Consider the following 25029-nt stretch of genomic DNA (forward strand, 5'->3'; position numbering starts at 1 on the left):
TTAACCCTTGTGTTGTGTTCAAAAGCTGTTACCATTCATGGTGTTCGCGGCTTAATTTTGACCCATGATTTATCTCAGTCCAAAACATACACAAAAAATGACTATACTCCAATATTGTTTTAACTACATCATAACTAACTTATTATGCATTCATAACCATACAATCCTGTTGTAATTTAATGTTATGGCCCAAAACACATTACACCCCATATTGCACACATGCAATACGCGTTCAGGTTCAAGTGTTAGTGTACATATTATTTGAGAAAGGTCGAGTTCCCGTGGGGGGAGGGGGGCAGAGGGAGGGGAGACCAGGTGCATGTTGCGAAAGATTCTTGTTACAGTGGATGAAGGGGGTGGGGCTGGGGTGTCTAACGTCAAAGATGAATCTTGATTGGGCCAAATTTGACCTCGAGTCACCCAAAATAATTCTGCTGGGTCTCCCCAGACCCGAACACCAAATTATACACTTTTCTTTTTAGAGACCTTCAGACTTGGCAAACATTTTCAAAATCAGTTTTGTAGTGTTTATGTGGAGGATATCATGAAGCCTTGTTCCGATAAAAAAAACTAGAGCGTAGTTATTATATAATTTTAACTTGAAACGGGTCATGGGAGACCCGAACACAGCATAAGGGTTAAAACACTCATTTTGAAATGTGGCTTATTTTTATGGGACTATTATGCCTATACCCAATAATGTGCAACAGCATCAACATCATTGTATTGTTGAAGCTGGTTAATGTGGATCTTACGTTTCAGTCTAATCGTTACCAACAAATCACATTTAAGTGCATGAAAGTAGTCGAGTAATAATTAAAATATTGGCTTGTAAAATGGGTGGTGTAAAGTCACAGGACAATGTCTTAACTGGCCATAAACTTGACTAACTATTTAATTTCCTTGTCATTATAGTCCATAAATGAATGATAAGGTTGTGAATCAAGGCTGGTTGTGAAATCCAGATGTAGACAGCAGTAAGAATCTCTCATCATACCAATTACACTTTTCATACAAACATCACAACTGGTTTAGGACTCAGTGAACGCATGAACAAGCTCCAGTTCTGTGTCCAGCCAACATCCATATGTAATTATAATCAATCAATGACAGACACTTTTTTCTTGCATGTCCAGTGTGCAAAATCCATACGTTTTTAATACACAATACTTACCACAATATGCCAGACCTTTTCATTGTTTTTTTTATCTGTTTCTTGAGTCAGACTGACAAACTCGACTGTCCCTCTGTAATCCACGGCTCAGATAAATGTCAAGAAATAGATGAGATGGACGGATATAGAGGGATGAGAAGAGTCAGGCTGTTAGACTAATGGACAGAGAGACAAAAGAGCATCTGCTGAGAGCTTCTACAGACTTTAATCCACAGAGAAGCAGAGGAAAATGAAATGTCCTACAGACCTTCTAAGGCCATTGTCATCACTCTCCAATTTACTTTCTTCAGCTCATCCCCTTTACTGTGCCTCTCTTCTTTATCCTACTCATCACTGTTTATTCTTGTATCACGTTATCCCGTTCTTTTCAGTGATTTGCTACCTCTCTCCCATTTTGTTTCTTTATTTTTGTATTTCCTTTCTTAATCTGGGCTCCTGCCTTGCCCGTTTTCTCTTTATTTGCAAACATTTTCAACATCTCAAGAACATCATTCCCTCATTACTTTCTTATTTTCTAATGACCTATTTTCTCCCTTCCCATTCTTCTTTTTTCTGATCCCCCGTTTTGTTCTTCCTCTTTCTATGGAAATAAGGCATACATAAATACAGAAAGAGAGATATCCCTCTTTTCCGCCCTCAAGTAAGAGCTCAGTGCAACAGGAGGAACCCATATTACCAATAGTGACATTTTTATTATTTGTACAATAGAGACTTTAGTACATTATTCAAAACACTTCTTATATACTGAAAAAATGGTACGTCCCAAAGCCCAAAATGGCTCCAGTATAATTGCTGCACAGCATTTTTTCTATTTTATACATATATTATTTTTTGTAAAAATTGTATCTTAAATAGTATGTACAGATAGCTTCTGCAAAATGCATTCTAAACACATGATATATATTATATATACTTCTGCAATTACATTTCTCCGCATTAATACTCAAACTTAAAACTGGAAGGATTTCAACTTGCATGTGCAAATAAATAAATAAATAAATAAATAGTTCTGTTAAATCGTCACTAAAATTTGTCCAACTTAAAACTCGACAGAAGTTCTCTCTTCGGAGGTCAAAGTACTTTTTGTCACACAACAGAAGAAGCAGCATTCAAGTTGGGTAGGTGTAGGTACTGCAGAAAGCATGAGTACATTCACAATCAATATGAGTCATTTAAATTGGATTTCATTCACAGCTATGTACAGTGACACCGCCCATTTGTTCAGCTCTTATGAAGTTTAAACACATAGAAAATGACTGTTTTTTTATAGTCATATACATATATATATAATATATATTTGTATAACACAAATTCACAATTACAGTAGAAATACATTTTATACAGCTTTGGATAGTACATGTGTAGGTCTCCAAGTCATACTGTGCGTACTTCCATCCATTGTTATAAGTGTCATTATTATAAAATATCACAATTTTTGAGCAAAGCTAAGGTATATCAATATATTTAGAAAGAATTACCTGAACATGTAGTAAAAAATAATTATATTATCAAACTGTTTTCTCTGTTCTCATCACAATATCTTTGATATTTCAAACTCTAAATAGGATCGGGTGGGTACCTGGGGTTAAGATTAAGTCTCTTAACCTACAGTACTTCACTGTGCCATTTTGTGTCCCTTAAATTGAATTAACACAATTCTAACGCTTATTAAGAGGGTTGACACAAAATGGCCACAGGAGGACACTGTCACATCAAGTAAAAGCAAACAACAGTGATGGATGTTGTTTTGCTCTGGATGAAACATCAGATGTTATACAGAACAAAACACAACTCACTGTCATGAAACGTCTTCAAGAAATGTGTTGCATTCACACAAAGACAGGAAATTAACCTCTAACCTTTTTTTTTTTAATCCTGCGTTCAATTCTGTCATGTCTATTCGGGGTCTGAAGCATGACCATGAAGGCCAGAGCTTTCTTGCTCCAGAAACATCTCTTCTACATCAACACAGTCAACATTATTTCTCTTCCTACCTACACATAATTTGAACATTAACCATCTAAGTTGGCAGATCCAAATTCCCATGTTCACCTAGTGATAACTAGCATCTCATCCGATTCTCAAACTGAAATTTAAGGTGTAGCCAAAAGCCTTTGCGGCACAGATCAGATCTTCCCCTGATTGTTAAATCTGATTTGCTGCAGATTTACCCATTAAGACGGTATTAATGCTGACTCTTGTTGCTTTCTTCAGGGAGGCCAGAGGTCAGGACTCAGCAGAGTGGATGCTTGGATTTGAATACCAGGCCAAATGTTAAAAAAAGCTAACAGTGTCCTTACTCACTGTGATCCGATCAGATCTGGGCCACAAAGAGGTAAAGCTCTGATGTTTCAGGCCTGTGTTAATACAACCAGAGAGGGGCAGAGGGTCCATTTGGCACAAAGGATAGAATATCAGTCTCACTGAAACCCAGTGCTATAATACATCTAGAGTCTCCTACAGAGAAGAGATCTCTAGAAGCCAACAGAAAATGGCTGGCTGACAGTGACCAATGATATGAAGAGCATGCTGGGATTTTATCATACAACTCAAACAGCTAAAATATGATGTAACATTGCTGTAACAATACTAGAAAACGGGACTTCAAAATATGATTAATGTTACAGTGTTTGACTGGTTTTATTACAGAGATTGATTGTAAAGTTAGTCTCGAGTATAGACAGGGCTTCATTACGAATAGTGCACTGAGCACCATTGCATATGTGTTGTGTATGGGGGCACATAAGTTGACTGTATATGTGTGTTTTGCCTGTTAGCTCATGTGCATGGCAGTGTGTGTAAACATTAGCATGACTTGCTCGGTAGATGGCACTGTGGGACAAGTTAGGCTCTAATGAAAATGTCAATGGGCCAAGCCTCAGGAGTATTGCTTAAGCTTTTTTCAGCATAGGTGTGCAAGCAACACTTACAAAAAAGAAAGAAAGAAAACGAGTAGCAGTAATGAACTATCAACAGTGTTTTCTTTACATAAAAAAAATCAGTGGTATATTAAAAAATTGTCCATTTGGAGAAATAATCCCTGTATGATCATAAGAGAGGATTCAGAATGTGGTTTATCAACAATATTTATATTAATCCTAAACTTTTAAGAGCTGTCGTTCCAGGCCCCAAGGAAAGTGCAGCTCTTGAAAGCTGCAGCTTTATATATGTACACAAGGCAGACAAGTTTTCTGTATACTGGAGGAAATAATACCTGCAAAACAGAACAGAAGACAGCTGAAAAGAATGAAAACAAAAGAAGATAAGACAAGAAAGAGAACCAACAGAAAACAAAAGATAGAACAGAAAGCGAAGAGAACATTGAGGAACAAGGAAAGTGGATCATGTGCTACACCAAACAAAAATCTACCGTGGACAGCAAAATGAATGGCAGTGGAGAAAAGCAAAAATCCAAAAAATAACCGTAGACACTGAATGATGAGATGTCTATAACAAACCACAAAATCCAAACTGCAGCAGCCCTGTAGGAACTCAAAGTGTCTTCTTGTGGTCTGTCCAGCCGTCAATCAGATCCCTGACTGCCGGTAGACAGAGGAGCCGATATGTTTCCTATGGTACATTTGGCACTAGTATTTGCCTTTGGTCCAGCAATAGGCAAATAAATGTCTGTGTTCCCCTAAAAAGGTAAAAAAGGCGGCTCATTTTTCAGTTCCACAAGCCTCCAGCGGAGGGCAGGTGGGATGGCATGGGATGGCGATGAGCAGAGTAGAGAAGCGTTGTTGTTGTGTTTGTTTGTTATAAAACTATTTTTCTCTCAGAACCACCAAGTCCACAGTCGGCTGGAAACTCTTCAGCAGAGAGACGGCTGTCTCGTGCTCCATGTGTACAAAACTATGTCCGTTAGCCTGCAAGGCAAACACGCAGCACGGTCAACAGCATGTGTGTGTGTGCAGGTATGTATAGAGAGAGGTATGTGTGCAGCAATATTCCCATACATATGTCTATATGTGTGTGTGGAGGGATGGAGGGCCACTGCCATCATTATCTCAGTAACACATCACTGTTGGGGAAAAGAGAGAGAAGAGGAGGAGCTACACAGTCATGCTAGAGGGAGAAAGGGTAAAGACAAAAAAGGACTTTTAGATGAGTTCATCCAGCTAAACTGTACATCTGTGGAGAGAAGATGAAGGGGGAGGAGAGAGGGGAGGAAACATATGAGGAACAGGGGTTGAGGAGGGGGTTGAATCTGGCATGGTAAAAGGTATGTGTCTCATTTAGACCTCACAGTAAAATCTTTACAATTTGGGCTCAGCACTTTGGAATAATAGCAACAATTTAGGTATAAATTAAGTTATTATTTTTGAATAATTTGTTTATTGTTTATTGATTCATATTGACTGAAGCAGGAAGTTATTTTAACAGCTTTTTGTTGGCCCTGGGATAGTGACCCTGCAGGATGTACAGTATTTAGAATATACTTATGTTTACTTGTAATGTTTGCTTTTTCACAATTAATAATTGGGAATTAATAAGCATTTGCTTCCTCCTGCTCCCTTTCAGACACATATGATTTATTTGTGGTTGAATATATAAATATTATCATGAATGTGGATAACTACTGTATTTTAACAATACGGTATTCTGTTTTTCACATTTGTTATTTTTTTATTTTTTATTCTGTTCGAAATAAAGATTGAAATTAAATGAAATTAAATGAAATAATAATAAATGTGAAAAGGTTGCTAGTGTTTATGACCACATTTTATCCAAAGTTATTGCATATAAATAGCAATTACAATGAGATAATGTAGATGGGTCTTACTGTATAATGACCCTGATAATGGGTACAAACTGAAACCTTTTTTCAGGTTGCAACCAACAGTCATTTTTATTATCAAGTAATCTTCAGATTATTTTCTGGATTAATCGTTTGTTCTATAAATGTCATAAAATACTGAAAGATGCACCGTAGTTACTAAAGATCCAAGGTGGGGTCTTTAAATGTCTTGGTTCGTCAGTCAGTCCAAACCCAAAGATATTCAGTTGAATTATGATAGAGAACAAACAAGAGTAGGAAATCTCCATATTTAAGAAGCTGAAAACAGTATTTTCTCCCGTCTTTATAGAATAGCCCTTACCGGCTAAGAGTACAACTTCCTTTGTTTTTCCTATCGAATGCTTTTTATAAAATAAGGGAAGGGTTGGGAAAGTAACGAAGGGGAGAGAGGGCAGGATGTGGCCGTTTGACGATGAGTGAGAGGATGTTACCTGCAGAATCTTGTCTCCGGGCTGCAGGGCGGAGGTGGCGGGCCCGTCATGCTGTACCCTAGTAACAAAGATACCCTATAAGTCAAAATGATACACCGTTAGGACAACACAGGGACACGATGGTTTAGAATCTTTGCCTTTCTCATTCTCATTCCATTATCCACCCCCCCAAAAAATATTAAATTTCTGCCAAAAGGATATGGGCTTTTCACCAATGCATGTTTTACATTTGGAGAGGCATGCAAATTATGATGTTCAATTGTTTGAATATAATTTACAGAGGCAGAGTGATACATTCCCTACAAAAAGACATAGATTACACATGTCAAAATGTTTGTTTTATCTATTTATAGGGATAAGGACCTGGCATAGGCATGAAGTTAAAAAGAGATTAGAATAGATATGCTGTAAATATATAAATAGATCAAGAAGAATAGTTGTGGATGGGAGTAGAGGGGGTACTAACTAAAGTAGGAAGCGGGGAAGGTAGAAGATATTTTATCCCCCATATTTCCCCCTGATAACCCAAGGCAGAGATTGTAAAAACACCAACATCTTTTCACCGGAAGCTGAAAGATGTTTTTGAACACAGAAAGTGTCGGACGATGCGGCTGTGTCAACTCAGTGTGGTTCAACAAGGTTGTGCATGTGTTGAACACATAAGAGTGAGCTTAACAGAGCAGGTTAACAGGAAGATGTGGTAGTGACAGTGCAGTGGCACCTTCATACCACAGTCTGTGCGTGAAAGCAAGAACAAACACATATAATGCATGTTAAAGAGGTGTGTGTTAGAAGTATTAGTTGTGTTACAATTGCATTTGTACAGTGAGCCTCATATGTGTCTACAACCAGATGGTACATTTTGTTTGTCATGATTATATTCAATTAATGCCAGTTTAAATGTGGTTGGTTGAATTTACTTAGAGAAATTGATATGGAGCTCACTGTAAATTGTGATTGTTGATATGCTGAGCATTTTGTAGCAGTAGTCACAACATGTAAACAGTTACACACTACAAAGCAGTTGCACATGAAGCTGCAGCACCCTGCAAAAACCTTCCATCTTCAAAATGTCAGATGGTTTTGGACATTTTGAAAAATATTTCAGGACAATATTGGGGAAGAGGTTTTTGCAGCTCATTGATAACATATATAAGAAAGATAGATGCTATCCACAGCAGCTCAGTGTGCAAAGACAGCATATTAGGTAATAGCAGTACAGAAAATTGGATTTTCAAACATCCAGGTCTGAATGTTAGAAACGTTCTGCTCCTTTAACCCCATCTTCTCTTCCTTAACTAAGAAGCTAATACATCAAAGCCGGAGATCCCAGTCCTGTCAATACAAGAACTGAGTCAACGTCTCCACTTGCTGAATCCTAATCAGCCAGAAGTGAAACTGACCCAGCGGCTTGGAGTTTCTTAGCTAGTCCTTTAGATACAAATTTAGAAGATCATCAATTCTTTTTCAGAATCCCGATATTGGATTGTAGCAAGATTTCCAAAGGATTTTCAATCACTGAGAAATCATTATGGATCTAAACTCTTAGACAACTTGTCAGATACAATATGATAAGGAAACTGTTCTGGAGGTGTGTTTTGTAATCTCAATTTTATCAATTTATACTTGCAAGATTTCTATGTATCTATACAAGAAACACTTGCAATGATTAGTACTTAGTTATAAATCACAATCAGGCCGAGATTATTTGATGCTAAAAAGAGTGGACATTTATGGAAAAATATATTCTTAAAAACTTTTTATAAATAAAGTGCAACGAAATAATTATGTTAAGTTTAGGATTGTTTGTAGAGTCATTTAAACAACATACAATTATCATTTTATATTGTGAAATATTGGAGCTGTGTTCACGAACCATAAAGTATAGAGGTCTTGATTTTAATCAAAGGTTTGCAAAAATTAAACTGACATTTTCTGAAGCCAATTTGAAGTTAATGCTGCCAGTACAGTATTTTAGTGTTTGCGAATTATTAAAAAAAAACACAGTTTAGCTAGGCTACAAGTGTGCCAATCCAGCCGAGATAATTCAGATTGTGCAAATAACAAGCTGGCCACTAGGGAGAGCCACAGTACTGCGGAACAGCCATTGCTGTGTAGAACATGGATGTGGAATACAGTCAGTCAAATTGTTGTGACATTGTCTTTTTAACTTTATATACCTGTACTCTGGTCTGCATTTAATTGAAAGTTACAATTTATAAATTCTTAAGCTTTGTAATATATAATATGACAGAAATAAGTAGGTCAGAAAATATGATGAAACCAAAATCAAAGGCATTGTTCTGAGTTTGAGCTTCTGATTAATCAGCCTAAAGTAGTCAACCGTAAAGAAGTAGCTTCACATGTTTGATGGAAGTTACAAGAATAAGATGATTAAAATTAGATTTGATAAACTGACTCGCAATATCTGCTTTTTCATCATGTGTAACTTTGAAGGCAAATAGCCTCGATGTGTGTGTAAACCATATACTTCCATGACTCAGTCAACATTTGAAATAATTGTCAATGTACAATAGCATAGGTAGACATTTTACTCTGATGTGATCAATTAAATGTATTATTATATTGATTCATCCGTATTAACGTGAGTCTATAAAGTATGTCTGTATAGACCTACAGTATACATTACTCTTGTGTAAGGTAATTACTTGACAAAATATGAAGGAGAATCACTAGAGTAACTGCGGATGGCATTAATAATGGAAAACGTGCTGCTGGCGGAAGCTTTATGGATACAAGTAGAGATGGGTGTGATTAAACTATTGCACGTGTCAGCAACTGAGTCGCAAGATGTCTACTTAAAACTTAAGCAAAGTGAAGAATTTACAGTTTCTATATCATCACTTCACACCCCCGGACTTAAATTAATTCCCCAGTTGTCACATTGGCTGCACAGAGGCTGACTCTTATTGTAGGCTTTATATTTATAGACCAGCTGTCTCGTCAGTTACTCAACATCTGAATAACAGTCAGTAAAATCTGCCATACTTCCTGTCCTGAGATGAAAGTGATGAAAATCTAAGATCACCCACGGTGTCCCAGAACTAAAGAAAGCAGCCTTCCTAAAATAGCTGTCAGAGCTCCGTGAGCAACCTCGCTCCTTTAGTCTGACTATAGCAGCATGTTTCTAGGACAGACTGCCATGTGCAGGAGGGCTGGGGGATGCGCAACCCCAAAAGGCTCTTGGCACAGGCACTGACAAAATCAGACAAACCCAGGAGTAGAAATGATAAAAGACTCTGGCATATCTGGTAATCATGAATGCACGTTTCCTAATAGTACAATATTCCAGTTTGTTGCTTTCTTTTCCAAGAGACCTGAAAGTGATGAGGACACTGCATAGTTCTTGTTACCGTTTTCCAAACCCAGTTGTCATTTCGATAATGTTTTTGAACCTGTTTGGTGATGCTGAGGAGAATTATTTTATAATTTAAGAGGTTTAGTTTTGATATTTTGTTATCACACCTCAGACTTCTTCACCCCATGAATAAAATAAAGCCTTTTCTACCCAGAAGCCTGTAGTTTAAGATTACAGACTCAATGAGATTAAAAGTTAACCAAGTCAACCTGCTGCCCCACAGACAGACAGACGAAAACACTGCGGTAACTAGCAGCAGTTTCCATGGCAACTCTGAGGTAAAGCTGGGGAGGCTGTGATAGGCTGGCAAGCCAGGTCGGGTCGTACCATGTCAGAGGGTTTGAAGGGGTTCCCCTGGCCGCTGATGCCACCAGAGATACTGAAACCAAGACCAGGGTTCTTCTCTATTCTCACACACAACTATAGAGAGAGAGGAGGGGGAAAAAAAGGAAGACAGAAAAGAAAGAAAGACAAGTGACGGTGAAATACAAAGATCAACACAATCTCTACCCATGCAACACTTACAGTGGAGTTAGAGTGCTTTTAATGTGACAAGTAACATGCTTTTGCAGCTATATTGGAGGTCCTCAGTTCTCTGCCAACTATAACGGAGCCATAAATATCTTTGTCTGAGTTTTTTTGTTTGGCAGGGGGAAAAAAACCTTGCAGGAAGATCAGCTGATCTGGTTGGTGTGAATGACTTCATGTTCCTACCTAAACTGGTACAGAGATCTCCATCTGTGAAATATCTCAGATTTAGAACTACGCCTCCATGGCTTTTTCTAGACCTGCATCATCTCACAAACTATGGCTGTGTCGCAGTTTTTTTCACGTTTTGTGCTAATAGCTATAATAGTGTTAGTTGACAGCTATTGGCCTTATATGGACTCTTCAGAATTTACTTGTAACCATATTGACATGTTACTAGCATATTAACAACAACAGGAATTGAAAAATGTACTTGTTGGTTTGTTTTCCTGGTTTCACTCCTTAGGTGTTAAGTCCCAAAGCCTAGGGAGTGGGCGTCAGCATCTTTATACAGACGCACTAGGCACCATTTAGTGTGTGGAACACGGTTTCAAGTAACTCCAAGCCATCGTCAGCCATTAATATAAGGCACTGCCAATTAAAAAAACAGACCTCCAAGATAGTGTGGGACGGGGTTGCTGAGGACAGACGGACAGACAGACAGACAGACAGACAGACAGACAGACAGACAGACAGACAGACAGACAGACAGACAGACAGACAGACAGACAGACAGACAGACAGACAGACAGACAGACAGACAGACAGACAGACAGACAGACAGACAGATACCTGTTCCTGGAAACCATCCGTGCTCTTCTGGCCTTTAGTCTGCAACAGGCAGCGAGCGCTCTGAGGCCGCGGGTTGGTGTGGGTCATGACAGCCTGGTTGCTATGGACCATGCCTTGATTGGTGTGGACCATCCCCTGGTTGCTATGCACCATTCCCTGGTTGCTGTGTACCATGCCCTGGTTGCTATGCACCATGACCTGGTTGCTGTGGACCATGCCCTGGTTGCCGTGGACCATGCCCTGGTTGCTGTGGACCATGCCCTGGTTTCCGTGGACGATGCCCTGGTTGCTGTGGACCATGCCTTGGTTGCCGTGGACCATGCCCTGGTTGCCGTGGTACTGGGGGTTGGTGGCGGGCTGATGGGATGTGTGGGAGGAGTGAGGGTTGTACTGGGGTTGGTTCCCAGACGGGGACGGAGCCATGGACATGCCGCCACCGGGGTAACCCTGTCCAGGACCAGGATGGCCTGGAAGAGGAACATTTTTGATTGGTTACACTCTGAAATAAAACTATCTATAACAGGTTAAAGTGTTGATTTGAGGAGCATTGTTGGTAGGCATACTTAATTATACACCGATAGACCTGTGTTGTTACTGGATAGTTGTACGTTCTAAACTGAGTTGACTTCAATTCAACTTTTTATGCAACAGTAGCTTAAGCTGATTTTTGTATGTATTTTTTTTTGGAAGCTAGCAGTTTGTAATCAACAAAATCAACATATGGTTTAAATCCAGTATGCTCTTTCACCAGCATCCTTTTAAAGATTTGCAAAACAGTGACATCTAGCACAAATACATTATTTGAAGACGTACAATGACCTCATTTTGATGAAAAAAAGGAGAAAAGAGACATAATCTCTCTCTAAGTAATTTTGTAAGAGATGGTGGCACTGATCCCCTCAAAATAAGGAGAACATTCAATAAAAAAAACGTAAAGTGGTATCCTACTGGTTTTGTATATCTAGATTAAACCCCCAAATACATCATAACAGGCTACAAATGAACCATGTATACAGTACATGTATTTCCATTTACCTTGAGTCATGTTGCCTTGATACTGTCCAGAAGGAACCACTGACAAGGGCATTGCAGGTTGGTATTGGCCCCCTTTGTTCATCATCCCGTCGTAGCCCTGCTGCACAACCACACGATGAGGTGTAGTGGACGAGGAGGAGGTAGAGGAGGCGACAATCATGGTGTTGTGTGATTGGTGGGGAGTGTTGTGGGAGTGGGCACTCTGTGGACAGTGGAGAGGAAAGTTTGAGACATTTAAACTTCAGGAACAGAGGAATGGTTATTGGAGTCGCCTAATTATTTGCATTTAAAAACATTAACCCAAGTTATTTCCAAGCTTCAACATCCCAAACATCTATAGGCTGGGTAAAGAGGGCAGAACACTGAGAAATAAGTCCAGCTCTTACCTTTTTCATGAGGTTGTCAGGTGGGACATCCCTCCGGCCAAGTGAGTATGGAGCCCACTGGTTGCTCCCTGACAGCCCCTCCTGGTCATTATCCAGCATGGCAGCCTGCTGAGAGGGGCTCTGAGAGAGAGACACAAAAAAAAGGAGAGACACAATCAAACTTTTATTTTAGTAATTCAATCATGTATCAACCCATTCCTATCTGAGACAGGTTTATATGATTGTTTTGTGAAATTCAGTTTTTTGTTATACCATAGGGCTGACACAGCTTAGTAAATAGATGTTCTCGCCTAGCTGAAGTAGCGCTATATACTGTATTGTGTATTACCTGATAAAGGTGAAAAATGCTTTTTCAGAATAGAATCCAAATATATCACATTCTTTTAGCACCAAAGCCTCTTGTCTCAACCCCTGAGAGCCTGGCTTCATTTTTCAGCAACATTAGAGTAAATATTCACGATGAAATAACCAACAGTTAGTATATCAGCTCATGTTTCATCAGGACTGTGTGGTTTGATTGCAACTGTCAACAGATTCAGATTCAAATGTTGCTGGACCCTGAATGGCTCAACTAAGTCACACACACTTCCAAACACTAAAAAAAGAGGGAACAAAATTATTTTTGATTAAATCTCATGTGAAATAAAAACCATTACTGTTTGGCACAAAACGGGATTCTTACGAAGCCTCCGATAAACAATGTAGGAACCAGTTTGAGTTTTCAGGGCCTTTTAAGTGTTTCAAGGTCAAAACGGTGACTATGTTTTATTTGTATCAAGGGTAGTAATAGAAATGGTGGATGTAGACATGCAACGCCCAACAGCTCTATGTGTCAAATATCTCCCAATAGTTTACCAGGAAACTATTCTCGGATGGCAAAGACAAATCTCTGTTTTGGTTACCTTAAAATGTTGTATGTGTCTACTTTTGAGTCCAAACACTTGAAAAACCAATCCATCACCAGAATTTGTTGTGGCTGCTATACACTTGATGCTACAAGTGGCTTCAGTCATGTTGAAAAAAACATGCCAGAGTTAAGGGCGTAAAATACCCAGTGTTTCGATAAGGTTGTAGACAAGCTAGCTATCGAAATAATAAAAGCAATAATGGCGCAAATTTAAATAATATCTCATGGTTGCAACAATGAGGAATGAGCAATGACAGTTATTCTTCGTAATTGCCGATGTGTGCAGTTATAGAAGGAGAACCAGGGTTTGTTTGTTCTCAGAGGGATACTCACGGCATTAGCAGATGGAGGAGGAGGTAGAGGCAGCCAGCGGCCAACAGGGGACTCATGCTTAGTGTTATTGTAAAGGTTAAAGTTCAAAGTGCTGCTGCGCCCCTGGCCATGACCCCCGCCCTGACAGAGCATGCCCAGCGTGAGCGTGTTGTGCTTTAGGACACCACTCTGATTGGAGAAGACAACATCACATCACATGGGTGAATGCAGGGGGAGGGGGGCGGGGCTCACACAGCGGGATGCAGCGTGGTGACACACTGTGAGCTCCACACAAATAAATAAACAACAAAAACACTGATAAAACAACAACAGTGCAGAGTTGCTGAAAGCACAGAGAAATGTTAGCTCGTGATTGGTCAATACAGACAAAGAACATTGTGTCATACAAGCAACTATGGTGGATCAATTAATTCCAACATTACTGTGTAAGAATTATAATTAGTTATATAGTTACATGTGTGGATTTTTACACAAACTATAAGCCAAGTCCGTAACTGAAAACTGATCATTACAAATATCTATTAACATCTATGTCTATTAAATGCTTCATTGTTAGCAACATCGAAAACTCATTCAATGCCGACATTTGTTGTTTTTTGAAGACTAATAACACACCCATGTACGGAAATAGTTTGGACTGCCAAACCTGCCAAACTATTGATCCCTTGATCAGTGTTGATTAATAGACGATATAAGTAGTGACTTGATAAAAAAATACTTATGATCCTTAACAAGTGATTGTGTTAATTCTGATGTACATGTGAAAATATCAAACATCGAAAAACATTTTTGTTTCAAGAACCTTTTCTAATATATGCTCCTCTTGTTACTACTCAAGATCAAACTCTTCGTCACAATTCAGATTTTGTTGAATTGTGTTTCAAGACAGGATTTCTTCGGGCACATATCCAGTAGTGAGTGTGCAGAAGGTCAGGCTGACAGAGCGACAGTGTGGATGGGACACACATGCAGCCGGACACATCTAGTCAACCTTACAACACAGACTTACACAGATACAGTACAGACAAGGAGGGCTTCTGAATGCTGTGTGTGCATGTTGGTGTTTGTGTGTGTGAGTGTGTGTGTGTTTGCATCTCCCTTTTCACTGTTTCTGCATTGCATTGACGTACCCTGTCCAATCGTTTGGCCTCTATGTGCCTAAGTAGCTGTTGCCTCCAATCGGCAGGCATCCTGGAGGTGATGTCTTCAGGCTTCTGTGGTACGCCAGGTCTTACTTTGATGGTGTCTTCAGATGGTTTCTCTGGGCAGGTTGCCAGAGTGTAGTCAGGGGGCATTTTCTCTAGCAGGGCAGCCATGGTGGGACGAGCTGACACTGGACGGGCCTGAAGATTATTATTTTATAAAGACGATAAGAAATTAAGTTGGACTTGAGAGTGATACAATTAATAGCTGCACTTATCAATATAGTTGTTAGTGCAGTGTATATTTTTTAAACAATGGTAGAAAAAGGACTATTAAGTATGATAGGGACCAACCCACTGAGGATTAGCACCAATTCAAATCCCTAGAGCCAAGCTATTAGCATGGCTAACAGTTTAGGGCTGTTAAATAAAAAAAAAGATGATTGAATGACTTAATAAAAAAAAAATGGGAAACAAATCTTATTGATTAAACCAGTGGTTCCCAAACTTTTTCTGTCAGGCCCCCCCTTTGGAGAAAAAAAAGTCGGACCCCCCAACACAGGTCAGGCTCAGTGGCGGCGCCAGAGATTTATTTTGGGGGTGCTGTGGGGTAGCTTGATGTTTCATAGAGGGTGCTCAAACATTTAGGGGTTCCCATTAATGTACCGGTCGCTACAGTGGAATTTTCTACTGCAACAATCCCCACGCATATACACAACGTACCCGCAACTGTTACAATGAAGGCTCGATAATCAGCTCACGGCATATAGGTGTAAGCAGGGGTAAAGTGCTATTTTTATAGGTGGTGTGTGGACCTTACATAGGGGGGTCCGGGGGCAAGCTCCCCTGGGAAGATTTATTTTTAAATATTGAAGTTAAATGCATCAATCTGGTGCATTTTGAGAGCAAAATGAAGAGATCTATGGATACCTCTCTCAACACCCATATAAAACAGAACTGTAAACAGATTTCCTTTTTCTTTATGGATATTTTACAAATCACCCTTTTAAACTTTATTCTTTTTTTATTGTCATATAGTATTTCATACCTGTTTTTAATGTATTCTCTTTTTTGTATAACTATAATGATCATATAAACGTGTGCCTCGGAAATAATTGTTTCCATTAATGGTAACCAAAACATTTGATACCCACTGAGATAACACTGAGAGAGTCCTTTAGTTCACTGAGTCTCTCAGTCTGACAGGAGAGGACTCTCCTCCACTTTGTTGTTGAAAAAACTCCTTATATCCGTTAGCGTAGCTCGCTAGCACCAGAAGCTAACAACAATGATCTCCGGTACCGGTGTGCTCTCTCTCGCTCGCGCATACAAAATGGCTCGTTTCACACACACACAGAGCCAAGCTTTTATGAAACATAGAGACCCAGACGTAATAGTACTGTATCATATTATTTTCGATCAATAATTTTTCAAATTATGATTTTTTTTTTTTTTTTAAATAACCATTTTTCCTCCTGGTCTCTCGCGCCACCCCTGTTATGCCTCTGCGCCCCCGAGGGGGGGACTTTGGGAACCACTGGATTAAACGTTTTTTTAAATGTATTATAATTATTAATTTAAAAATGCTACTGTAAATTGCTGCGCATTGAATTTTTTTCAATTCAAAACCTTTATTTATCCAGGTAAAATCCCATTGAGATCAATGATCTCTTTTTCAAGGGAGACCTGCTGTCTTTGTTGTATAATAACAAATATTTCTTCCACACTGTCAGCCATTTAGGGGGTTCCACATGAAGTGATTTGCTTATCTGACCAGCATGCTCCTCGATACCTCACCTCACCTGGGACTATTTTTGGAAAGTCTAACTTGGTGCAAATCCAGAACATGCTGATGGGATTATTTATGGATGTAGGAATGCCAGGGGGTCTTGGGGATATGGCAGAAGCAAAGGACACACCTGCGCTACTCTGCATAGCCTGCTGCTACATTGACCTGGACCAAGGTAATTGGTGGTTCCACTCAGTCATATACATACTTTAATACCTCAATCCTCTATTATTAAGTAGGCTATTTGTCAGTATCTTCCATATTACCCAAATAGGGTTTCATTTTCAATCTACTTGGAAAAGGGTGGGAAATAAATGATTTTGTAAGGAGACAGGATGTAGACCTTCAGTCTCCAGTATCAAAGTCTTGTTCCGCATTAAACCAACACCCTCTTGATGTTACTTCTGTTTTCAAAAAGCCAAGATGGCGGTAGCCAAAATACAAATCTTGAGGATTCAAAATGGTGGTCAATAAAACAAATGCGCGACTTTACGGTGATAACATCCACTTCTTTTATTCAGTCTATTCTGTTAATGTAAAAGTACATTTACTAATCAAAACCGGATAAAGTCCTGGAACAACTTGTGATGAGGGGCCCTTAAGCATGGCAGTGGGCCCCTACACTGCTCCCCAGGTCGTGTATATAATAGCTGCTCAGTGATCCTTATACTAGGGGGCGCACGGACAAAAATAAGTATTGTGATCTAGGAGCTGGAGAGGGGCCAGTTTGCCCTCCTGAGGTGTCCTTGAGCAAGGCACTGAACCCTCAACTGCCTAGGGCGCCTTACCATCTGTAGCGCCCTCACTCTTGATTAATGTATGTGTATAGGTCTTGTTTATGCATGTGTGTATTTCGGGTGTAATGTGTTAAAATTACAGAGTGAAAATTATACTCCCAAAAAGGGATTAATAAAGTGTCTTTTAATTGCTTTAATTGATACATGCCTCACACTTTACAAGGGGATATTATGGGATTGCAATTTAAAACAAATTAGTGACTTTAAGTGGGACAAACATGCAAAGACACAGAGATTAAACAATTTACAAAGGCATTTCCTGAGAAATGTTACCTGAGATGCTCCATAAGTCTCAGTGCTGTAGCTCCTGGCTGACAGGGGGCGGCGCTGAGTAAGGCTCTTTGTTGGGTAACCAATCATGGGCTTCTTTTGTTCATGGTAAGTTGTATAGTCGTCATCGTAGCGGCCGTTTCTCTTATTGTGCATCATCTGGCTCTGGCTGTCGGACATGTTGGAGATAGCAGAGTGCTCCATGGCGGAGGAGTAGGCCAGAGCCCGACCATAAAGAGGGGGGTCAGCCTGAGGACAAGAGAGTTTACTTCTATAACTCTTACGGACCTCTACATTTCACTAGAAATGTATTTTTGGAGGATGCACGACACAGTATAAATATAACCGACAGCTTTTCTGTAGGTCCTATTGATTGGATAAATTAATTTCTTGTTTTATAATACTAAAACACTGAAAATAAGCATTATTTAGCCAACAACAGATCTCTTACCTGCTGTCTATACTGAGCTTCCTGCAGCGCCTCCTGTTGGGCTTCATGGACTCTGCGGAACAAAGCAAGCTCTGTGGAGCTCACCAATGAATCTGCTCTTCTCAAAAACCCTGGCCTGGAGCGCTGTGACGGGATTGGCTGCTGAGGCTGGCTGGGCGGACCATCCGGATTGATTGGTGATTGGGGGAAAGAAAACATCTCCAGTGGTGGATACGCCCGATACCGAGGGCTCACCAGCTCCTTTGGTAATGTCTTCCCCGGTTGATTGATGTACTCCAAGGCTTTCGATGAGTGGTTGACATAATCTGGTGTGTTGGGGAAGGGGGGAGGGACCCGGCGGTCTATGGTCACCTGATTAGTTAGAATAGTAACCAGTAAGACAATGAGAAGTTATAGGCATTGCAGGCACAACTGTTGCAATTTATGTATATTTTAGTTGAGTTATTTTTGCAAGAAGATTGTAAATTATATGAGTGACTTAAAAGCCCCTGGAAATTATCTTTGCTGACTGCCGAAGGTTTATCTTTTCACCTTGCTGCTGGCAACTTTAACACTTCAGCTATCCGAAAAACAAATAGTCAAACAAATGAGCACTGGTGGGATAGTGGAGTAATTAGCAGTCAAAGTGCCAGATATTTCACTCAGGAGATTGTACCCAAGAGCAGAGCTACTGTATAAGAGAATAAATATTAGCCTGGGTTCCAGAGACACAACTCGAAATTAAACAATGTTGCTCTTTAACTATTGGATGTTTAATAGGTATAAAAACAGTTAACTAACTAGCTCACCATACAGGTAATGATCTGTCAATGTGGTACAACTGTTTTCTGCTGCCCTCAAGTGAACAAAATGATAAGGATGACAGTCATTGCAGGTTGAAGATTGAGCTGCTGACCTGGGGGTTGTAGTTGTGGTCGAAGTGATAGGCCTTATGTGGGATGGCAGGTTTCTGGTTCTGTCCCGACTGGTTGCTGCCGCCGTGTCCTGGGAAGATCAGGTCATCGTCTAACATGGGGGCGGACTGTGACCGTGACATGTTGGTCTGCTCCATTGACCCGACAAACTCTTGACGGTCCAAACTAGTCTGTTGTTCAATGGAGGTACTGTAGCTGTCCACAGGAATGCTGTTGAGAACAGCAAGATAAATCAGCTACATCTTTGCAATCCCTTGAACTACTTACTTAACATGTTGCTTCTCTTATTGTTAGGAAAACATAACAGCAAACCTACCTGTAGACCTTGTAAGAGCCAATGTCAATCTCATCGATACTCTGTGACTTCTTAAACTTAGATCTCGTCTCCCTCATCATGGGGGACAGGCGGTCCGAGCTTTTACTCATCACTACGGTGACCTTGTTGCCCCCGCTAACACTTAGCTGATCCTTCCTGTTCTGATCCCCTTGATTGTCGTGGTACGTCCAGCTGCCGGGCAAAGGCCCTGCACCTTGTTCCAGCCTTGGAGCCAAAAACAGGTAAAGTGTTAAAAATAGCTTAACTAGACTAGTGTTGTAGAAGCGGAACAAATAAAAAGATTGCTGACACTGTCCTTATGCCTTGAACCAAAAATGAACAAGGGGTTCCAGGAGCTTCATAATGATATGAAGCACATATTATGCTACTATTTTGGTCTAGATTATTATATTACAACCAACATCAGTTGGTTTGTAATACAGCAGTGACACTCAGAGATTAACATTATTAGGTTAGGGCTGCAGATAATAACTACTGTCATTACAGGTGTATCACTTTATCAATCAAATTATTAACATTAAATTAAAATGTAAGTGTTTTAATTCAAATTATTTAAAATCCGAAAGTTGTCAAATTTTGTGAATCTGCATCAAGACGGACAAATCAAAACCATAATTCCCCCAGCCTGATGTATAATGTAAATGCACATTTCAGGACCATGTGAGCTCCAATCAGTTACCTTTGGTCAATGTCCTTGCGATCAGGGTTAGGACTGGATGTGGGCGTCAGGTCCAGTTTGGAGGGAAAAGCGGTTCGGTCCTCTAGGGGACTGGGGGTTCTGGTCCAGTTCTGCCAGGGATTCTGGGAAGAATGTCCGGATGATTGTTGGTCATTGTCCGGAGTGGAGCGTTGGTTGCCGTGGAAGGGGAGCGTCTGAGTGTCCAGCTCCAAAGGAACCCCTACGATCCGCTCCTGCCTGAGGAGGGGGCGCCGCCCGTGTGCTGACTGGCTGCGGGGTTTGGAGCCCAGCGGGGGGTTTCCCTGACTGGTTAATGAAGGGTCCATAGGAGACTCCTCAGCATCAAATCCTGTGTTGTCGTAGTGCGGGGCCTCGGCCCAATCAAAAGGCTCACTCAGTGGGCGTCGATCCCCACGCTGCTGCAGGGTTCCTGATGGAGGGGTTTCTCTCTGAGATAGCAGGGGCTTGGAGTCAATGGGTTTGGGGAAGGACTGAGCCAGTCTGAAAAGATACAGAAGATTAAACACTAATTATGCTGTGGAAGATAATGAAAATGGACTGAAATATACTACATTACTATGTTCTGTATATTTAATCTGAGACGATGGGCACTAAAACAGCAGACCTTTCTGTCCCTATCTCTGATGTCTCTCTGGAAGATCAATTTGGTGAACAACCATGTTTGTTGTAACTAATGTTTCCGAGAGCAGCCTTGAACCGAAAACATTAGTGCTTTCACCGCCACTCGCAATTTGCAAATACCACATTTTACACTGACAAAGGAACAAGTGTACAGATAACCATCTGCACATCTCCCCAGGGCTTGTGAAATGACAACTTGAATGTCAAAAAATACCAAAGCGAGCATTCAACCTGCAGGGACTCCTTAGAACAAGGAGAGGCAAAGGAAGAGTGGGGACAAAGAAATATGTTTTTGACATTATTATAGATGTACTATGCCATTGATAATGGAAAAGGTCACTGTCGCACAAAATATCTGTTCAGGCCCTGTGGTGTCAGAGAGAAAGAACATAGAAACGAACAAATCAAACCGAGGCTATGAAAGTATTGAAGGTTCAGATCACTGAAAGTACTAGCTTAGAGTTGTTTGGTCATTTTTAGCCGTTGTATATTACTGTTAAAAGTCAATATTTTCAAGGTTTTAAATTAGTACAAATTAGTAAATAAATAGAGATATACAGTAGCAATGCTGTGATAGTGAAATACTGTTAAAGCAGTATTGGAAAGTATTGTAAACAGAACTTTAAAACTGTATATTTATTTTTAAAATGACCTGCTGGGGTTACTGTACAGTCTATGGGCTAACATCTTGATTTTTTTAGGCTTTACTGAAAACGCCAATAATATGATTCAGATGTTGTTAACTTCAACATTTGTGATTGCAACTCAGTTTCAAAAGGCTCTTTGTTACTTTACAAAGCTATATTTAACTCCAAATCTGTCAAACTCCATCACAAGTACAGTGCAATCAAGGTACCAACGTCCGTAAAAAGGATCAAGCTTCTTTATTTGCTTCTTTTTATGTGTCATTGTGAAAAAAAACCTTTTGATAGTACAAAAGATGGGACTGGACAGCTTTGAAACAGAGCGGAGCGAGATAATCCAGAAGAGGAGTCTGCAGCATCCTAATGAGCCTCTCTGACCTTGACTAAGCGAACGGAGGGATGAGGAAGACACAGAAAGATGGAGGGAGGAGAGGATGGATGGAGCGATAGGATAGCTGGATGAGATAAATGATAGATAGAGGAGACTGGACTGGAAGGAGAAGGAGAGATGATGGATAGTCGGAGGGGTGTGATGAAATTGAACATGAACAGGCGTGTGTGTACCTGTTGGTCCAGTGTGTTTGAGGCGCCTGGTCCTTGCTCGGGGCGGGCAGGGCGGGAGTGTGTGGGTGTGCGTGAGGGTGTGCGTGTGCGTGTGCGTGTTGGTGTTGGTGAGAGTGTGCGTGTGAGTGTGTGTTCCCGGGTGGGTTAGAGGAGCCGGAGGAGCCCTGTGAGGGAGAGTAGTCAGAGTAGGTGGCTGAGGAGCCGCTGTGGTTCAGACAGTGGAGCTTATCCACCTCCTCATCTGTAGACTCTGGACGGAGACACAGAGACAGACAGGGAAAAATGTCAAATCCTTTTCACTCTGATAGCCCTCTTTCACAGAGAGTGCCCTTTTCTGAAAAAATAACCACTTGTCTGTATCTTATACACCTGGATTTGATTGATTTAATCAAATCCTTATCATAACGCATGTCAAATTAAGATATCGCTTGCATTGATAATGATCTACGAATATGCTAGGTCAATAGTTTCTGTTATCAGCTGATTTCTTAACATATGTGATCATCTCAGGAAAATATACATCCATCCATCCATCCATCCATCTTCTCCCGCTTATCCGTGGTCGGGTCGCGGGGGTAGGAGTTCCAGCAGAGAGCCCCAAACGTTCTTTTCCCTGGCCACATCAACAAGCTCTGACTGGGGGATCCCAAGGCGCTCCAGGCCAGCGAAGAGATATAATCCCTCCACCTGGTCCTAGTTCTACCCCTTGGTCTCTTCCCAGCTGGACGTGCCTGGAACACCTCCCTAGGGAGGCGCCCAGGTGGCATCCTAACTAGGTGCCCGAACCACCTCAACTGGCTCCTTTCGACGCGAAGGAGGAGCGGTTTAACTCGAAGTCCCTCCCGGATGACTGAACTTCTCACCTTATCCCTAAGGGAGACACCAGCCACCCTGCGGAGAAAACCCATCTCGGCCGCTTGTATCCGCAATCTCGTTCTTTCGGTCATCCTTCATGACCATAGGTGAGGGTAGGAACGAAAATGGCCCGGAAGACAGAGAGCTTTGCCATCTGGCTCAGCTCCCTTTTCGTCACAACGGTGCGGTAAAGCGACTGCAGTACCGCTCCCGCTGCTCCGATTCTCCGGCCAATCTCACGCTCCATTGTTCCCTCACTTGAGAACAAGACCCAGAGATACTTGAACTCCTTCACTTGGGGTAAGGACTCATTCCCTACTTGGATTGGACAGTCCATCGGTTTCCTGCTGAGAACCATGGCCTCAGATTTGGAGGTGCTGATCCTCATCCCAGCCGCTTCACACTCGGTTGCGAACCGATCCAGTGAGTGCTGAAGTACAGAGATTGGATGGCCCTGAGTAGAGACCTCCTCTCCCCATACTCCCGCAGCACCTCCCACAGTAACTCCCTGGGAACTCGGTCATACGCCTTCTCCAAGTCTACAAAACACATAGACCGGATAAGCGCACTCTCCAGGATCCTTGCTAGAGTAAAAAGCAGATCCGTCGTTCCACGACCAGGACGGAATCTGCATTGTTCCTCCTCAATCTGAGGTTCGACAATCGGCCTGACCCTCCTTTCGAGTAGCTTAGAGTAAACTTTCCCGGGGAGGCTGAGTAGTGTGATGCCTCTGTAATTGGCACACACCCTATGATCCCCCTTTTTGAAAAGGGGAACCACCACCCCGGTCTGCCACTCCTTCGGTACTGTTTCCGACTTCCACGCAACGTTGATGAGACGTGTCAACCATGACAGTCCCTCAACACCCAGAGCCTTCAGCATTTCTGGGCGGATCTGGGGGATTTGCCACTGTGGAGTTGTTTGACGACCTCAGTGACCTCCCCCCGGGAGATTGGTGTTGAACAAATCAAATCAAGTTTTATTTATATAGCACATTTCTAAACGATTTTTAGTCGAGCCAAAGTGCTGTACATAAAATAAAAATAGCCTACAGTAGAGACACTTTACAGCAAATACAACAGCACAGATTGTTCAGAATATCAGTATGAGAAAAACTACACCCTCTATCCTTAGACCCTCACATCGTACAAGGAAAAACTTCCAGAGAAAACCCACAGTTTAAGGGGAAACAATGGGAGAAACCTCAGGGAGAGCAACAGAGGAGGGATCCCTCTCCCAGGACGGACAGACGTGCAATAGATGCCGTGTGTAAATCGAAGAGATAATACATTTTACAGCATATAGACCGAATGTTAGGAAATGCATGTGTCTGTAATAAGAAGATGAATCCACGAGGATGTCAGCTACAATCCTGTGGAAGCCATCAGGGAAGCAGCATGACGAGACCCAAGGCAGGACCGCAGAGACAGTTTCAGCCACGACCCGAAGTCCACGACTTAATCCAGAACTCAGGATAGAGGATCCAAGACACAGGACTACAGAAAGAGGATCAGCCTTGACTCCGGTTCCCGGCGTAGATATAGATACAAAACAAGAAAAAAGATTTGGCTGGGTTAATCGGAACAAGAGAATACACAGACACAGACAGAGAGGGAAAAGGTAATTGGATAAAAGTTATTCTTGATAACCCTCTAGAAAGATCTCATGAACTTCCCCATTCAATCTATCAAGACCCGAGCAGTTCTATTAGATATAGGATAATAAACAGAGATAGGGAGCACAACAACCTATCTCTTCGTCAGATGCACTGATCCCCCGTCATACTCCAGCTCTGCCTCTAACATAGAGGGCAGAGTTGTCGGGTTCAGGAGTTCCTCAAAGTGTTCCTTCCAACGCCCTAACACTCCATCAGTTGAAGTCAACAACGTCCCATCCTTACTGTACACAGCTTGGATGGTTCCCTGCTTCCCCCTCCTGAGGTGTCGGACAGTTTTCCAGAACAACTTTGGTGCCGCCCGAAAGTCCTTTTCCATGTCTTCTCCGAACTTCTCCCACACCCGCCGCTTTGCCTCGGCCACTGCTGAGGCTGCTGCCCTTCGGGCCTGTCGGTGCCTTGCAACTGCCTCGGGAGTCCCCCGGGATAACAAATCCCTGAAGACCTCCTTCTTCAGTCGGACGACTTCCCTGACCACCGGTGTCCACCAGGAGGTTCGAGGGTTAC

General features: G+C 41.4%; 1 protein-coding gene across 19 annotated transcripts in view; it reads right to left on the reverse strand.

Annotated features, from left to right (window-relative positions):
- Positions 1 to 1837: 1837 nt before the first annotated feature.
- The window catches only part of lrrc7 (leucine rich repeat containing 7), a 133888-nt gene continuing 110696 nt past the window's right edge, over positions 1838 to 25029 (reverse strand). For 5 of the 19 annotated variants that reach the window (XM_034210120.1, XM_034210119.1, XM_034210118.1 and 2 more), the window contains 14 exons: positions 21993 to 22242; positions 20143 to 20643; positions 19443 to 19667; positions 19108 to 19336; positions 18213 to 18563; positions 17765 to 18010; positions 14894 to 15106; positions 13764 to 13931; positions 12524 to 12643; positions 12138 to 12339; positions 11103 to 11569; positions 10110 to 10202; positions 6404 to 6478; positions 1838 to 5040 (listed from right to left, as the gene is read on the reverse strand). In XM_034210120.1, coding sequence (XP_034066011.1) covers positions 4939 to 5040; positions 6404 to 6478; positions 10110 to 10202; positions 11103 to 11569; positions 12138 to 12339; positions 12524 to 12643; positions 13764 to 13931; positions 14894 to 15106; positions 17765 to 18010; positions 18213 to 18563; positions 19108 to 19336; positions 19443 to 19667; positions 20143 to 20643; positions 21993 to 22242 — 3242 coding nt within the window. In that variant the 3' untranslated portion in view covers positions 1838 to 4938. Of the gene's footprint in view, positions 5240 to 6403; positions 6479 to 10109; positions 10203 to 11102; positions 11570 to 12137; positions 12340 to 12523; positions 12644 to 13763; positions 13932 to 14893; positions 15107 to 17764; positions 18011 to 18212; positions 18564 to 19107; positions 19337 to 19442; positions 19668 to 20142; positions 20644 to 21992; positions 22243 to 25029 lie in introns of all 19 variants that reach the window. The other 14 variants (XM_034210134.1, XM_034210128.1, XM_034210122.1 and 11 more) reach the window with 13 other exon arrangements.

Source organism: Gymnodraco acuticeps, unplaced genomic scaffold (genome assembly GCF_902827175.1).
Source record: "Gymnodraco acuticeps unplaced genomic scaffold, fGymAcu1.1, whole genome shotgun sequence".
NCBI classification, from domain to species: domain Eukaryota; kingdom Metazoa; phylum Chordata; class Actinopteri; order Perciformes; family Bathydraconidae; genus Gymnodraco; species Gymnodraco acuticeps.